Source organism: Sebastes fasciatus, chromosome 20, assembly GCF_043250625.1.
Source record: "Sebastes fasciatus isolate fSebFas1 chromosome 20, fSebFas1.pri, whole genome shotgun sequence".
Classification (NCBI taxonomy): domain Eukaryota; kingdom Metazoa; phylum Chordata; class Actinopteri; order Perciformes; family Sebastidae; genus Sebastes; species Sebastes fasciatus.
Window position 1 is genome coordinate 22,402,764 of NC_133814.1, and position 17,220 is coordinate 22,419,983.

The 17,220-nt window shown below is 39.8% G+C and overlaps 3 protein-coding genes across 5 annotated transcripts in view; all 3 read left to right on the top strand.

Moving 5' to 3' along the window:
* The window catches only part of kif19 (kinesin family member 19), a 39,846-nt gene extending 38,583 nt beyond the window's left edge, over positions 1 to 1,263 (top strand). Inside the window, exons 19-20 of one of the 2 annotated variants that reach the window (XM_074619779.1) lie at positions 3 to 171; positions 268 to 1,263. In XM_074619779.1, the coding sequence (XP_074475880.1) occupies positions 3 to 171; positions 268 to 395 (297 nt within the window). In that variant the 3' untranslated portion in view covers positions 396 to 1,263. The remainder of the gene's footprint in view (positions 1 to 2; positions 172 to 267) is intronic. The other variant, XM_074619780.1, reaches the window with a different exon arrangement.
* Positions 1,264 to 3,130: 1,867 nt separating this feature from the next.
* LOC141758495 (uncharacterized) lies at positions 3,131 to 9,548 on the top strand. Of its 2 annotated transcripts, none has more exons than XM_074619989.1 (5): positions 3,131 to 3,289; positions 5,642 to 5,951; positions 6,843 to 7,043; positions 7,132 to 7,261; positions 7,334 to 9,548. In XM_074619989.1, the coding sequence occupies exons 2-5, from the start codon at positions 5,681 to 5,683 to the stop codon at positions 7,803 to 7,805; spliced, it is 1,074 nt and encodes a 357-aa protein (XP_074476090.1). In that variant the 5' UTR covers positions 3,131 to 3,289; positions 5,642 to 5,680; the 3' UTR covers positions 7,806 to 9,548. The 2 variants fall into 2 exon arrangements, with proteins under 2 accessions (XP_074476090.1, XP_074476089.1); XM_074619988.1 differs by having other exon boundaries at positions 3,132 to 3,289; positions 5,291 to 5,951.
* Positions 9,549 to 9,723: 175 nt separating this feature from the next.
* On the top strand, positions 9,724 to 15,218 carry LOC141758788 (rap1 GTPase-GDP dissociation stimulator 1-A). The gene is made up of 5 exons (XM_074620448.1): positions 9,724 to 10,353; positions 12,365 to 12,472; positions 13,092 to 13,214; positions 13,333 to 13,458; positions 14,245 to 15,218. The coding sequence occupies exons 1-5, from the start codon at positions 10,257 to 10,259 to the stop codon at positions 14,715 to 14,717; spliced, it is 927 nt and encodes a 308-aa protein (XP_074476549.1). The 5' UTR covers positions 9,724 to 10,256; the 3' UTR covers positions 14,718 to 15,218.
* The last annotated feature ends 2,002 nt before the right edge of the window (positions 15,219 to 17,220 follow it).

Sequence of the window (17,220 nt, forward strand, 5' to 3'; positions counted from 1 at the left end):
AGCTGCCTCAAACCAAGACGACCACAGCTCAGAGGTTCCGTCCTCTGGACAGCACATCAGACCACTATCTCTACAACAACGCTCATCCCCAGGCTCCCCTGCTCCGCCCCCAGTACAGAGGGGTCCCTCCTCTCGCCAAAATCAGGGCGCCGCACAACATCCAGCAAACAGGTGAAACACTGTCACTGCCAATGTTAGTAGACTTAAATAACGTTCCTCTGTAGCGACCTTTTTTACTGAGCTTTGTTTTGTAATGTCTTCCTACAGGCTCTAATGCAGACTCCTCCACAGGCCACATGAATAACCTGAAGCGAGGACCCCAGCTGCGGCAGCCTCAGCCCCTCCTCTACATCACCACCACGGGCACCGGGGGCCAGCGCACACGCAGACACTGACTGAGCAACCACCAGCAATTTATCCTCAACACCAGCACTAACACCAGCTGAGCCTGGCGGGGAACCCAACGCACCCCCCAGCCCAACAGTTAACCCCTCTGTGACTGACATCAGGCCAGACTGTGTGAGGCAGTATGACACCGAGCGACGGCGCTGACAGGCTCTGACACCTACAGACGCCAAAGATTGCTAGACGTACGGTCCGTGTTCTGTTCTGTCACGTGTTTCCACTTTGCTGTCGTGCTGAATTGTGTGTTATCCTCAAGTCAGGATGGTGTCAAGCTCACTATGAATGCAACACTGTACTAATGTCTGTGCACTATGAGTATATACAGTTTGGTCATGTTCAGTGCTTGTTATGAAGCTAATGGGGGATGTTTATGAGGCTCAACCTCATTGAAATGACTGGTTTTATTAGACGAAGCATACAAAAGCTGAGAGGATATTAAACTAACGGCAATGTAAAAATTGTATAATGAGAAATGGCCTACTGTCAAACTGTTTCAGCATAGGATTTTTTCTTGTAGTGAGGTTGTTTCAATTAAATGACACACTAATATTTGATCATCTTGATTGTTGTGCACTTCTGGATTGAAACTCAATGTTTTATTCTCACACGGCCGGGTCTATGCCTTTTCTTACCCAAACGTGACCGTTTAATGTCATGTCTGTTTGTGTAGACGTGTTGTACCGCGAGTTGCTTTTTCCAGATTAGTCGGCTGTTATTTTTACCGAGTTATTTAACTGTTGCCTTTTCTTTTATGTTGTTGTCAGCGACATTTGTTTTCATAATTACTACTTTCTATGCTTTATTTTGTACATTTTTTTATTTGTACCCAAATAAATTCAAATGAGATAAAGTGAAAAATTGCTTCTTCTTTTTTTCCCGGTGAAAACAAACAAATCGCTGGCTGCAATAAAAAGCAGACGACTTTTATCGCAGTGAATTGTGTGGTTTCAAGAACGAGAGAAAAAGTGAGTGTCGTGATAATGTTAGTTTTGTCACATTACACATCTGTGCAAATTAAGGACAATCTGTTACCATGACATTTCTAAAGTAATTTCCACTTCAATTAAATTTATTTTTATATATCGTCCAATCATAACAGAAGTTATCTCAAGACATTTTTCATATAGAGCAGGTCTAGACAGTACTCTATAATTTAGAGACCCAACAAGAGATCCTCCATGAGCAGTGAATATAATATAATATAAATTATCCCTGAAAACCACTACCCTAGGATTATAGGCACCTATTCAGAAAATACAGATCAGGATAAATATGATAAAGTGTTGTTGGGAAAAAGCTGGCGTATTATTCCGTCTTCTGGTTGAAAGATGATTTATTTTGGTAGCAAAACCATCATTTCAGAGATGAAAAACTGCTCTGTGACCATAAACCTTTCTGCAATACACATCGAAAGCTCTGATTCATTATTTAGTTTTAAAACTCACTGACATGACTAATCAGTGCTCTGAAGAATGATTAGTCATGATCTGGCAAGGGCATCCACCCCTGCCCATATAATAATAATAATCACAGATGTTTGTATGAATTTGATGAGTAAACAGTTTATTTTTGTTCCAGGTATGAGCGAGTTAGCAATCATCCAGATAACCCAGTAAAATGATCTGCTTCTTGCAGTCTCTTGCACCAATTGTCTAAATCAGAATCACATGGATCCCTAGAGGGACATTACAGTTGCTCTTACATAAACATAAATAAATAAATATATAGATAGATAGATAGATAGTAACTTTATTGATCCCGAAGGAAATTCAAGTTTCCAGCATCACAGTTCCATAGTGCAAAACATGTTAGTAAAAAGGCAGTAAAAAGTTAGTAGTGCAAAGTACAGAAAAATATACCAGATATAAAAATACAAGGAGATGAAGAAAACTGTTAAAAGTGAATATAGTGCAGAGTAACAGCTGTGATACACGACTATTAAAAAAGTGAATATAGTGCAGAAGAGACTGTTAAAAATGAGTATAGTGCATGAAATGTAAGAAAATAGAAATACAGGAGTATGTAACATGTACATTATGTACATAATGCTACAGTATATAACACAATATATGATGAGAAATATAAATAATGATAAAAATAAGAATAAGAAATGAGAATATAAGAAATATGTACGAATATGTGCATTAAGACACAAAGTTACTTTTGATGAATTTAAAACATTAATGAAAGACCTAGAATCATAGTCAATCGGGAGCTGTCTGTGTTCCTGAATATCTTCACTTTAACGTTGGCTTCAAACACTTGATTTTAATGTGTTTTGTGTGATATTATATAATGCTATGTATTTATTTTGCATTTGTTTTACGTTGTGGGGTCTGAAACTTTTATGTATGTTTAAATGCTGCTGTCTTGGCCAGGTCTCTCTTGCAAAAGAGATTCTTAATAATCTCAATGAGTACTACCTGATTAAATAAAGGTTAATAAAATATATATATATATATACACACATAACCACATTGCAAATACAAAAAGCTGAAGTGAAATTATCTGCATATTTTTTACTTTATTATTATTGAATTATTATAATTTATAACAAGTTTGTGAGATAAAAACAGATGTAAATAAAAGAATAAAATACAAGATTTTCATCCCATTGTATCCATCTGGATGAGACTAAAACCGGAAGTACCGCCTCCTCTTCTTCTACTGACAGCGCTCTTATCCAATGAGGAATCACGTGCTGTGTGATTGACACGTCCGTCGACCAATGAGCGTTGAGATCGCGGCTCTCCGGCGGTAGTGCACGTACAGCTGATTTGCAACCCGCCGAAGCTGCAGCAGAGAAGGAGGGAAAATGTCGCTGGCTCGGACTCGGACCGTTCTAGGATCAGTGTCGTTTTAGGAGGAATCAGACGGGAACTCGGTGAGTGGGACAGCCGGCACTAGTTGCATCCAAGAGCAGCGGTTCAATCCGGTCTGTCCCGGTCCAGAACCGCGACTGTTCGCTCCAGTTTTACCCGGCTTTAGTTCAACATCTCCGGCCTAAAAGACACCCAGACACGGCCGCGCCTGGCAGCCATGATGGATGTTAGTGTTATGAATAGATAAATGTGGAGTTGTTGGTGTGATTTACGTTATTTAGAGATTAAAAGTCAGAGTTTTTTCTCTACAAGTCAAACAATACCACTGTGATAATAAAATGTTTTTAAAATGACAGATAAAGAGGGAAAAGCTCGTCTTTGGGGTTATTTTCTAAAGTTGTTAATTTTTACATCAGAGCTGCTGCTTCTGAGAGAGGGGAAACAATACATCTGAGATTAAGAGAATAAAGTCAGAATATTACGAGAATAAAGTCATAATATTATTATGAGAATAAAGTCATAATATTATGAGAATAAAGTCATAATATTATGAGAATAAAGTCATACTATTATGAGAATAAAGTCATAATATTATGAGAATAAAGTCATACTATTATGAGAATAAAGTCATACTATTATGAGAATAAAGTCATACTATTATGAGAATAAAGTCATTATGTTAAGAGAATAAAGTCATAATATTATGAGAATAAAGTCATAATATTATGAGAATAAAGTCATAATATTATGAGAATAAAGTCATAATATTACGAGTATAAAGTCATAATATTATTATGAGAAAAGTCATTATATTAAGAGAATAAAGTCATAATATTATGAGAATAACGTCATAATATTATGAGAATAAAGTCATAATATTATTATGAGAATAAAGTCATAATATTAAGAGAATAAAGTCATAATATTATGAGAATAACGTCATAATATTATGAGAATAAAGTCATAATATTATGAGAATAAAGTCATAATGTTATTATGAGAATAAAGTCATAATGTTATTATGAGAATAAAGTCATAATGTTATTATGAGAATAAAGTCATAATATTATTATGAGAATAAAGTCATAATATGAGAATAAAGTCATAATATTATTATGAGAATAAAGTCATATTTCGAGAATAAAGTCATAATATGAGAATAAAGTCATAATATTAAGAGAATAAAGTCATAATATTACGAGAATAAAGTCATAATGTTATTATGAGAATAAAGTCATAATGTTATTATGAGAATAAAGTCATAATATTATGAGAATAAAGTCATAATATTATTATGAGAATAAAGTCATAATATGAGAATAAAGTCATAATATTATGAGAATAAAGTCATAATATTATTATGAGAATAAAGTCATAATATTTCGAGAATAAAGTCATAATATGAGAATAAAGTCATAATATTATGAGAATAAAGTCATAATATTGTAAGGTAGTAATTTTAATTATTTAATTTTTTCTCGTAAAGTTATGACTTTTCTCTTAATATTACGACTTTTTCCTCGTAATATTATGATGTTATTCACATAATAATCCTAATGTTTCATGGTTTTATTATCATATTCTTTGGTAATTTAACTTAAATACCATCATACTCTTAATTATTAGATAGTATTAAATATATCAAATATAAAAATGTGAACAGATTTCCAGCAACAAACTTCATCTCTCACTCTTAGCAATGACATCAGTTGTTGCAGTGAACCGGCTCATGTCAGCCATGTGGCTGTGTACTGTCAATAAAGGGAATTTCCACCATATAAACACAGATTTCACCTTAACTATCCAAAGACACACAATGTAGGATGAATACATTTTATCCTCCTAAATATTCCAAACCAAAAACAAGTCATTATATTTCAGGTTTTCCAAACAATTATTATCAAAGTGTCTAATGCGCTGAGTTTGGCTTTCCCACAGGCTAAATGTTATCATTTAGTAATATGACTTTCAAATTATTTTAAATGTGTAGGAGGTCAGTTACAAAGCCAACTTATCTTATCCATTGGTACTAACCATTATTTTTTCTTTTTTTTCTCTTTCAGAATGAAACGTCTGCCGTGGTGTTGCTATGAGAGATAATCAGCTCCATGAAACAAAGAAAGTGAAATGCTCTAACAGTTTCAATGTGGGAGGTTTTACCTTGACTAGAGAGAGAGAGTCGGCTTACGCTCCCCTTTTGTCAGGTCAGCTGTAACCATAACCATTTAAGAACAGAGGAGTGTACTGTAACACTACATGGGCCTTTAAGGTAACCCGATCTGATAATTAAAGCCTCTGGAGCCTCAAGGTAACGTTTCACTGAAGAGATGGACCCGTCTACCAGGATGGTGGGTCTGGATGCTCAGGGGAACATGGTTTTCACCGTAGTAAAACCAGTAATGGGCATGTTTCAGGTGTCTTCGGACCAAACGGGTAACGTTGCACAAGGCGGCATGGGGCTACAGGGTTTACCTGAAAACACCTTGATCCTTCCTCAAGTGCAAGGCCAGGTTCCACTGGACCAGAACCAGATGGAGATGCACGCCATGCAGCCTCATATTCAGATGCCACAGATGCAGGTTTCTGCCCCGGTCCAGCCTGAGGTTGAGGTCCAGATTCAAGACTCGCCGCCAAACTCGAGCACAAATTCAGAGTCGGTTACTCACATGCCTTTTGCAGAGGTGTCGTCACTCCTGGATCCCAACATGAAAGGATCTAAAGCTCGTAAGTGGCCACTCGTTTGAAGAAAACACCAGTTATTTAGCTCAATAGCAAATGTATCATTTGAGTGAGTGTGTAAGATTTCGGGGAATCTATTTGCAGAAATGTAAAAGTACGTTTTCTTTAGTGTATAATCAGCTGATAATAAGAATTATTATGTTTTCGTTAGCTTAGAATGAGACGTTTATATCTACATAGGGAGCTTCATGGAGCCGGCCACCATGTTTCTACAGTAGCCCAGAATGCCTTGGGCCGGAGTCGATAACGTTACTCGATGCAGTAGCCGCCGCTCTCTCTCTTGCTTCACCACTCACTTCCCACTGGCTCTGCTCCAAATGACCTACGCCACTGGTTCCCAACCTGGGGTCCCGGCCCCCCTTAGATCACAGGGTCAGGATTTTTCTGCTCTGAGGTCATCGATTAGATTTGCTCATGTATAACTAAAATCATAAAAACACACTGACTGGATAATTTAAACAAAAATCTGTTTATAAAACTATTTTAAAATATAGATTTTTGCTACTTATTTCTACTTCAATCCATATTTGTTGCCGTTTAGCCTTTCAAAAACAACATTTTCACAGCTTTTCTTAGTTACAAGTAGGGGAAGCTTCAAGGAAAATAGGTTGGGAACCACTGAACTACGCTACTCTTACAACACTGGCTCTAGATAAGGCTATTCGCATTTTCATGCTTGGCACACCCACTGCTCGTTTAAGTAATTTACAACTTTTTGTCACTTTGAATTATTTAAAGATAAACCTTAATACATATGATAAGGGATTCAGATTTGAGAAGCAAATTTGATATTCAGATTTAATAAAATGCTATTTGTTGGGAATAACCTGTTACATTCCTTGCTGAGAAAACTTTTTTTTTTTAATCTCATTTTAGGAAAGTATCTCATCTCGTATGATGAAATCAAACGGCGGCTGCAGGCCCCGGAGAAGATGTCCCTGCGCTCTTTGGCAGCCTACACTCGCGTCAGCAGAGGCCCGGCCAGCAAGAAAACGCTCCTGGAGTCACTGAACGTACTCGGCCTGACGCCAAGCACAACTACCTCCGTATCCTCCTCTTTCTCCAAACTCACTGAAGGTGACAGATGTGTGTTAGTGTGGACGGATGTTTAAATTTGATGCCTAGAAGACTAAGAACTAAACTGTGTTTTAATGTGTGTGTTTAGGCGACACCAGAGCTTTGTGTGACGATATGAAGGACTTTTCCCACGACTACATCGACTACAGCAACATGGCCAAACAGCTCATCCCCAAGACCAACACAGTTCAACACTGGTCCAAAATCATTGAAACTAAGTACGTACTGTATGTCCTCGTTGTAATTGTATTTTCCTCGGATAAACAGAGTAATAACTCTTTTTCTCTCAGGAACCACCTGGAGGATATGAGGAAGTGTTTCAAGGACCCGGTCAACAGCGGAGCGTTTGACAACGTGACTCACGGTCTGGGTCTGGGAATGCTGGACGTTGCGCTGGACATGATCGTTATGGTGATTGAACAGCAGATCCGGATCCTGTCCGGCGCTGCGGCGTCGGACCCGGCTGACTCCGGTCCGCCAATGCGGCGTATCCGCAGGCGCCACCGCAAAACCCGCCCGAACGACAACGAGAACCCGCACAAGGTTTGCGGAGGGGTCAAAGAGCAAGGGAAGACCATTTTAAAAGGCAAAGGGCGAGGCCGAGCCAGGAAGAAGACGAGGCAGGAAACGGGAGCTGCTGTTCCTATGGAAACCCAGGCGGAGCAGTGCAAGCCAGATGACGTGGAGAGTAATGTCCTTACGCTGGTTTCTGTTGGATATGAGACTGTTTCCAGTGGACTCAATGCAACCGGAACTGTTTGACAACCGGTCACAAGAAGAACCAATCATAGGCCCGTTCAAAGGGAAACTGTACGAGCTGAGCTCCTGTGACGGAGATCACAGTTGTGTTGAGCTCAGCATCAATCATTTAATGACTCCTCTTTAAGTCCAACTTAAAGGAATAGTTGGACATTTTGGGAAATACACTTATTAGCTTCGTTGCAGAGAGTTAGATGAGGAGATCGATACCACGCTCACGTCCGTGCTGTAAATATGTAGCTGGAGCCAGCAGGTGGTTAGCTGACTGGAAACAGGGAAACAGGTTGCCTGGCTCCGTCCAAAGAGGGGGCGTTACGTGCCTATTTCTTGGACGTAAAACGTTGAATTCTCGTTTTTACACTTTGTTTTTTTGTACAGATTAAACAAACAAGATATAACATGTTCACTAGTGAGCTTTAGAAGCTCCGGTAGGTTGATTTCCTTAGCTTTGGACTAGTCTGACTCACCGGATATAGACTGTGGGTATAAGTTTTTGTAAAAGTCTGCCATTGGCCGCCTATTTTCAGCCCAACTGGCATTGAGTCATCGCCAAGGCCATGCCTCCTTTCGGGGGATATAAAACTGAAGATCCCATAGACTTCAGTGCAGTTTGACGTAGGTTTTGATTGTAAGTTTGACAAGTTTGTAGGCATTTATTTCTTGTTAAACAAACATCTGTTTTATTCACATGTCTAATAATTATTTTGCCACCTTGCCTGAACCTGAGCGTTCGTGATACTTTAATGCTACATATCTGATTGAATCACGTTAGGCTAAGTGTTATCTGTAAATAACCAACCTGTTAATAGCCAACTGTTTGATCTATAGGCTGAGATTTAGTTGGAGACGACAGTCTGATGCTGCTCTGCTGTATCACCGTACTGCAGCAGCCTCCCACTAAATCTAGCTGAGCTAATTTATCCATCAGTAGTCACTGTCACCAGCAACATTTAGTGATTTTCCACACTGGCAGTGAGTATTCACGTATCTTATGTGCCTCAAATCTCTGTGAAAGCCTCGGTTAACCTGCTACACACCAGCTTTTCTGGTAACGATGACGCAATGCCGGTCTAGTCTTTTCTCCTCTCCTTCCGCTATCTGCACTGTGTATTGTGCAAATACACCGTCACTGCATCCTGTGCTTAGCGGCGCCCAAGACGATTGTGATTGGTTTAAAGAAATACAAACAAGCCAGAGCGTTTTGTTTCCCTCTGTACCAGAATGATAATGTGGAGCCAGACCTTTCTTTAGCTCTGACACAGTGCTGTGGAGATAGAGCCAGGCTAGCTGTTACTGTTTCCTGACTTAACGCTGAGCTAAGTTAACCGGCTGCTGCTACGTATCTACTCTACAGAAATGAGAGTTGTATTGATCTTTTCGTCTAGTAAGCACATTTCCCCAAATGCCTTTAAATGAACCCTCTGTTTGTTTAGTAGCAGGTTTATTATGTGTGTAGTCTAACTGAACCCAATTATATATTATTTTTTTATACTATGTTTTCAGCGAACGAAGAAAACATCCCCACCGATGTATGTATAGATGTAATCATGTTGAGCACTGACAGGCGTACAGCCCTTGATGTAGAACAGATGATATCAGAGGTCTGGATTATATTTTTTTGCTGGTGGTACAATGTCTGTTTCTCTGTTGTATTTATTGGTTAGATTTGAACGTCTATCGTACTAGATTGTTTTTACTGGAACCTCAAAAGTCAAATAAAATATAAAGATTTAGTTTTCATAACTACTTTGACTCTGTTATTGTCTTGTCATAGATGTCATAAATGGAGCAAGTTGTGCCTAAATGTATTGATCATAATTTTAATTTGGGAGTTTAAGTGTAGCATCTGAGAAGAAATGCCATTTATTTTTTAAAAATGGGTCGATCATGTTCAGTCATTTATCATTTAGAGAAGTTAAATTATACGGAGACATCAGGCTGAAGAATTGCAGTCCAACTCTGTCCAACATTTTGCATTTTGGGAAAAATGCCAACTAATACACTTGTGTACAAGAACAGATGCCCACCTGTCTGTGTTGTTGTTTTGGCTCGGATTTATTAGTAGCTGAAGGGCATTGTGGGAGATTTTAGGGCTGTAAGAACACACTCAGCAGAGTCAGCCAAGTGCTAATACCTTACCTGCTCCCACACTTGCTCAGGGAGGGGCAGAGTGAACAGCTTTAGTGAGGATTTGCTCCGTATTAACCCCGAGAGGGGACAGAGCCAGCGGGAGTACAACGAAGACCGACTCGACAGACAGGCGTGTGCAGTAAAACAAGACAAGCGTTTTATTCTGCACAAAAACAAGCGTGCATGATGGGAAGGCAGTGCAGCGGTGGGATTAAAGCGAGAGGTCGGAACACTAAAAGAGAAAGAAAAATCTGTCAAAAGGAGAATAACAAATAAAGATGTGTTGTGTGTTCTGCGCGAAGATGTCAACCTGAGAGCTGGTGCATGATGGGACACCATAATGTGCCACTCATGTACACCTACAATCGTTCCCACAGGGATAAACGCAGATCCAGCAAACTGCAGCCCTACACAACAAACGGTGAGTGGACCAGTATCATGGTTGATGTGCTACTGTGACGTTAATGTAATACCTTTTATTCATTCATAGAAGTTAAACACCTGCTGCTGTAACCAGACCATAATGCTGTTGTCAGCTAATTAGACAAGTGAAGGGTTAACTGTCTTGTAGTAGTTTCTGACGGGAGGAAATGTTCATTCACACACATTTTCACAGCTGCCTTTGAACACCCACACAGGTGTATTCAGTTACTCTGGCTGATTAGACCTCTGCTCAAATCTTCATCCACCAATAAGAATAAATACAGGTGTTATTTGTCCCGCCCCCTTACAGGTGCAACAAAGCTAAGAAGAGAAGCGGGAAGATGTCAATCAATCGGTCTGAACGTGCTCAGCACACACAGTCCTGATCGGAGGTTTAATCAGCTTCAGATTAACTGGAAACACCTGTGAGAGTCAAACTTGTGATCTTTCAGTCATGATGAATTCTTAAAGGATCATGCCAGTGTTTTACTTTAACTCTTAATAATAATAAAATAAAAAGCATTTGTACTTTAAATGTATTGCTCAAATGCATCCTTGATATAGAATTTGATTTGTCAATGTATTTTTCCTATTATTCCACACAGCCATCGTTTCCTATGCATTTCTTTACAGTATCAATGTTGCATTCATTTTTGCCAATTTACATTATTGTTGTGTTGTTATTAGGGCTGTCAATCGATTCAAATATTTAATTGTGATTAATTGCATGATAGTCCAGGATTAATTGCAAATTAATTGCACATTCTGTTCAAAAATGTACCTTAAAGGGAGATTTGTCAAGTATTTAATACTCTTATCAACATGGGAGTGGACAAATATGCTGCTCTATGCAAATGTATGTATGTATTTATTATTGTAAATCAATTAACAACTCAAAACAATGATAAACGTTATCCAGAAACCCTCACAGGTACTACATTTAGCATAAAAAATATGCTCAAATCATAACACGGCAAAGTCAAACCCAAGTCAGTGTGTCAGTGTGCTGACTTGACTATGACTTGCCCCAAACTGCATGTGATTATCATAAAGTGGGCATGTCTGTAAAGGGGAGACTCGTGGGTACCCATAGAACCCATTTACATTCACATATCTTGAGGTCAGAGGTCAAGGGACCTTTGAGGTTGACATTTGTGGTTTTGAGTGAAAGGTCTCATGGATGGATTGCCATGAAATATTACAGATATTCATGCCCCACCTTGTGATAAACTGTAATAACTTTTCATCTGGAGCTTTTAACCATCAGGTCAGAATTTGTATTTGTCCAGTTACTTTGGTTTATGATCAAATACCTGCAAAACTAATGACATTCCCACCAACCTCTGCTGTACTTTGTTATGTGCAAATGTTAGCATACTAACACTCCAAGTTAAGACGGTGAACATGGTAAACATTACACCTGCATTGTGAGCATGTTCGCATGCTGACGTTAGCATTTAGCCTCACAGAACTGCTTGCTTGGCAGTAGACTTCAGGTTTGTGTCTAGAAGGTAACCCACAAGTTGCGAAAAAAAAAAAAATTCCCGTGAGACTCGCTGCCTGATGACCTTTCCTAACCAAGGTCAATGCCTAACCATAACCATTCAAGGTCAATGCCTGACCTCAACCATCTCGCAAGAGTTTTTGCAACTTGTGGGTTACCTTCTAGACACAACCAGAATTTAGTCCTGCCACAAACAGCAACACACACTCAAGTAAAGCTCATTGGGTCTAAACCAGAAAGAGCAGAAGCAGGTTTCTGGTTGTTTTGCAAATAGGATATGTAGAAATAAAGTATCTTTGCACAATTAGTCAAATTCTTTGCAGAATTCTTTGCTCTTGTTCTAATGGAGTCTCCCATTTGTACTGCTTTTATACTCCCAGGATTTTCTCTTGTATGTTTTCATCTCACCAAACTGTAATGACTTTCAGCATCCATATCTGCTGGCCTATTACTTATGTCCCATCCCATTTTATGGCTCTTAATATGTCTTAATATCTCCCCACAGACAACCTGAACTATGCATTAGGCGCCATCAGAGTCCTCGGTCTGGAGCTGATCGCAGACGAACTGAAACCACATCTGAACACGGTGCTGACCACCATTAAGGAGAGGAGTGAGTTCATTTACACTCTTTTACTCTGTGATATCTCATTTCTAATTGGAATATATTCTAGGTTATTCTATCCATCAAGGCAAGTCTGGGTTTCATATAATGATGAGTTTCAGGGTTATTTTTTTGTCTTACATTTGATGTGATTTGAATTGCAAAATGCCGAAATCCTGCTGCCACGTGTAATTTACATATTTATGTCTTTCCATACGTAATGCCTCCCACTCCTAGTGGCAGCTATATCATAACAGCTCCCCACTTGGAGCGATAAAACCTGGAAGGCAAAAGCCACACCGGTAAGAGATGGGGGAGCTGTGGGTTGAGAGGCTGTGAGGGGATCAGGTGTATGACAACTATAAGTCCTTGATAGACGTTAAGCTGTATTTATGTCTCCTAGCAAGGGGATAGAGAGGCAGAGCAGGTAAAGACGGGTCAGAGAGATCACGCTGGAAGTAAAAAACAGATTCAATTCAGTACCATCAATCATTAAAGGAACATGTATCGATTAAAACCTCATGCAACTTCATCTTTTTACTTTTCTTTGGCGTTGGTTTTATTTAAGGGATTATAATATCAGAGTATCAGTGTTGTGTTTAAATGTGTATTTCCCGTTTGTGTCCAGAGAAAGGTGCTGCTGAGCAGGTGGTGATCAGTGGGATCCTGCCCATCCTGTCTCTGTGTCTGAGGAGCAGAGGGCCTCTCGCTCTGCTGACCGCCAAACTGGTGGCTGAACTCGCCAAAGAATGTGAGTTATTTACACAGATGGATGTTGCGCCATCATTTATGAGGTGTTTGATGTTGAATCTTAAATCTTCTATCAGTGTAGTTTTTACTTTCATTCATTGAGGTTTGTTTCCTGTCAGCTGTGGTTCGTAAAGGTTTCGGTGACGCCGGTCTGGTTACGGCTGTGCTATCAGTGCTGACCAGTCCAGACCAAGACCTGCTCCTCCACACTGTAAGAGCCATCTCACGCATGGCTTATGACAGCTGTAGGTCAAATTAACCAATCAATGTTATTTAAAGGTGCAATGTGTAGGATTTCGGGGGATCTATTAGCAGAAATAGAACATGATATTTATAACTATGTTTTCATTCATGTAAAATCACCTGAAACTAAGAATCGTTGTGTTTTCGTTAGCTTAGAATGAGCCCACGGTTTTGCACTCAGCAGCTCACATTACCACAGTCTTGGAAAGAGAGGAATGAGCGGAGGGGTACACAGTTGGTTACAAACTGCAACCACACCACTACATGGCTCCAAAGTGTGTAGGATTGGTGACATCTAGCGGTGAGGTTGCAGATTGCAACATCTGCACTGAAGGTCCTTTCAGACACAAGCTTGTAAGCTCAGCTTTTTTCTGCGTCGAGCAAAGCCTAACTTTGGGCGCTGCACGCTGTGATGTGCACTGAATCCAGCAGCGAGCGCAGCTCAAACATGAGCTCAAACTGCACTGTGTCGCGAGCATAGACGGCTCTCTTCCGCTGGGAAAAAAACATTTGGTGTAGCTCTATTGTTGTCCAGGTGGGAACAGAAGGGAGTATACACACTGTACACTCCCTATGTAGATATAAACGGCTCATTCTAAGCTAACGAAAACACAACAAATCTTAGTTTCAGGTGATTACACACTAATGAAAACATACTTATTAATATTATATTCCATTTCTACCAATAGATCCCCTGAGATGCTGCACACTGTTCCTTTAATAATTGTGTTTAATTGTAAAGTATATGTGCAGTTATATGAGACCTCAGCTATATCTGTCCCCCTCAGCTAAGCTGCAGGAGTTGCTCCTCCGTCGAGGTGCGGTGCCTCGTCTTGTTGCCATCCTGCTCCGGTTCCCTGATAAGGAGGCGCTGGAGGAGGTGTGCCTGCAGGCCCTCTGTAACCTCAGCGGCATGGGAGTGGCCGAGGAGGCCGGCATAGTCTGGGAGAGGGGTGCGTCTGTGAGGCCGGGGGAGTCCGTCTTTCATGGCGTTTCTCCTCACAACTGTGGCTTCGCCTCCTCTGTGACTCTGGTGTGTGTGTCTCAGTGGGCGCCGGGTCAGTACGCGGTCAACATCGAGGTGTTCCAGCGTTGCTCCTCCTCTTTCTGGAACCTTCACGGGAACAAACGGACCGCCCGTTGGTCCCCGTTCTCCGGCTTGGGAAGCTGCTCAAATCTGTACAAGGTGATCAAGTTCTCTATGAGGAATGTTCCCCGAATCAAGAGCCTGAAGACTCGCGTGTTCCACACTTTCCTCTGACACATCTAATACTGCAAACTGACCTCACAGGCAGATAAAACTCTGAGGGGAGTACTATAACCTCTCTAATTACACCACAAATCACTAGTAGCTACACACCAAACCATCAGGGGAATGTTTACTCACCATAAACCTGGACATGCAACACTTGGACATGTTCACACTGTAAATGCTTCCACATGTCTCCTGTCTATTCCTGTTGACTTTCATCTAATACTTTTGTTCTGTTTGTTGGCATTTTGACTTTTACAACCTCTCGCTTAATGTAAAATACAGTCAGTCGCAGCTCATTTCAGAGATTCAGCTATTAATGGTATCCGATGCCACGCGGTACTGTTATTATATTAATTATACATATTATTATATATGATATTATATTATTATAGTACTGGGTTTGTGCAATAGTTCAATGCTATAAATGTATCCAAACATGAAAACCGTAAAAATTAATGCTATAATGATATTTTTATAATGAGTTTGTAAATAATGTGTGCACACAGACACTCAGATACTGATATTTGACATTGTTTATATATATATTTTATGCAATAAAGTTGTTTATGTTCTGTTAATTCATGCACACAAATGATTGATTTTAGGGTGAAAATGTGTTTTCTTACGTACTGACAAAAACATACACTCAATTAACACATTACTATTTCCTGCACAGTTGGAGATCACAAATTACAAACTTGTGTTGGTAAAAAAAAAAACTCCACAACCCTCAGATGCACAGAATGAATGTGGAATAATTGACATCCTTTTTGTATTGTGTTGTTTCCTTTATTTTATCATTTATTCAGGGTTCCCTATCATAACTCTAGGGACGCTGCGTCAACATGAGCCTCAGAAGACGACAAGCTGAGAGGCCACATATGACATGATGGATCTCTCAATGATCCGATTCAAATCAGTTTTTGGCTCCAGGGAAAATTAAGTTGTGATTACGCCGTCTAGCCGGCTAGGACACGGGCTAATGACCCTCGTCTCACATTTAATTTAGAATATGTGACTTTCCTCACCCAACAGGATGGCACAGATCTGTGTAAAACAGCCATGAGCCAGACATTCCTCAACGAGAACAACAGCTAACAAACATGCAAATATGTCCTCAGTTGTCCCTTTCTATTCCTCTCTTACACACTGTGTTTGACTTTTACACTGAACAAAAATATAAATGCAACACTTCTGTTTTGGCTCCCATTTTTCACAAGTTGATATAAAAAAATCTAAGACTATTTCTATGCACACAGAAGAGTTATGTCATATTGTTTTGGTCACAAATCCGTATATGTGAGCACTTCTCCTTTGCCAAGATCATCCATCCAACTGACAGGTGTGGTATATCAAGATGCTGATTAAACAGCATTATTGTTACACAGGTGTGCTTAACACTGGTCACAATAAAAGGCCTCTTTAAAAAATGTGCAGTTTTATCTCACAACACAAAAAACACCTTCTATACTCTTTGCTTTGGATGAATCCGTGTGACCGAAATCCATAGTTCAGAGAGCCTAATACATGTCTTTTCTTAACATAAAACTGCACATTTTAGTGGCCTTTTACTGTGACGAGCCCATGGTACACCTGTGTAATCCTGCTGTTTAATCAGCATCTTGATGTGCCACACCTGACACCTAACACCGCACATGTGTTTTGCCTGCAGGAATGTCCACCAGAGCTGTTGCCCATGAATTGAAATGTTCATTTCACTACCATAAACCCTCTCCGATGCCTTTTCAGAGTATTTGGCGGTAAATCCAACCGACCTCACAACTGCAGACCACGTGTAACAGCATATCTGTAACCCTAGATGTGAAATCCATAGTTCAGAAATGCCTAAGAAATGTCTTTTTTCAAGATAAAACTACACATTTTAGAGTGGTCTTTTATTGTGACCAGCCCAAGGCACACCTGTGTAATCATGCTGTTTAATCAGCACCTTGATATGCCACACCTGTCAGGTGGATGGATGGCTCACTTACAAGGATTTAATCAAATTTGTGCACAAAATTTGAGAGATATAAGTCTTAAATCTTTTATTTCAACTCAAGATAAATGGAAGAAAACTAAAGTGTTTTATTCAGTGTATATGTGGCCATGTGCAGCCTCTCTGAACCAACTTGATTACTGAGTTTAACACTAGATGGCATGCATGCACTTTGTAGAAACCTTTGTAGTCTTTGCACAGCGCAATAAAAGAAATGGAACACCAGTTTGTGACTTTGCACACATACATCCACACATGAACTGAATGTAATAATGACAAGCTGCCTGACTGCTCATCTCAGTGGATATTCTCAGATATTTACATAGATTTAATTGGTTTACTTTCCCCTGCTGCTCTGAAAGTGGCTTGTGATGGTGTCTAAGTTAAATTGAGCGTTTGCCCTTTGAAAGTAAATCTGTTAAATACGAATGCCAACACGAAGATAAGACACGAGTGTATCCCCCCCTTCTCACTCTTTCTCCCATTTCTCTTCCTCTAATTACCTCTCTTATT

Bases quoted from the DNA above. Each gene is read 5' to 3' on its own strand.
- LOC141758788 (XM_074620448.1), top strand. From the start codon at position 10,257: ATGATGGGACACCATAATGTGCCACTCATGTACACCTACAATCGTTCC. The intron at 10,354-12,364 runs GTGAGTGGACCA...ATCTCCCCACAG, and splicing joins GCAGCCCTACACAACAAACG to ACAACCTGAACTATGCATTA. The intron at 12,473-13,091 runs GTGAGTTCATTT...GTTTGTGTCCAG, and splicing joins GACCACCATTAAGGAGAGGA to AGAAAGGTGCTGCTGAGCAG.
- LOC141758495 (XM_074619988.1), top strand. From the start codon at position 5,555: ATGGACCCGTCTACCAGGATGGTGGGTCTGGATGCTCAGGGGAACATG. The intron at 5,952-6,842 runs GTAAGTGGCCAC...ATCTCATTTTAG, and splicing joins CATGAAAGGATCTAAAGCTC to GAAAGTATCTCATCTCGTAT. The intron at 7,044-7,131 runs GTGACAGATGTG...GTGTGTGTTTAG, and splicing joins TTTCTCCAAACTCACTGAAG to GCGACACCAGAGCTTTGTGT.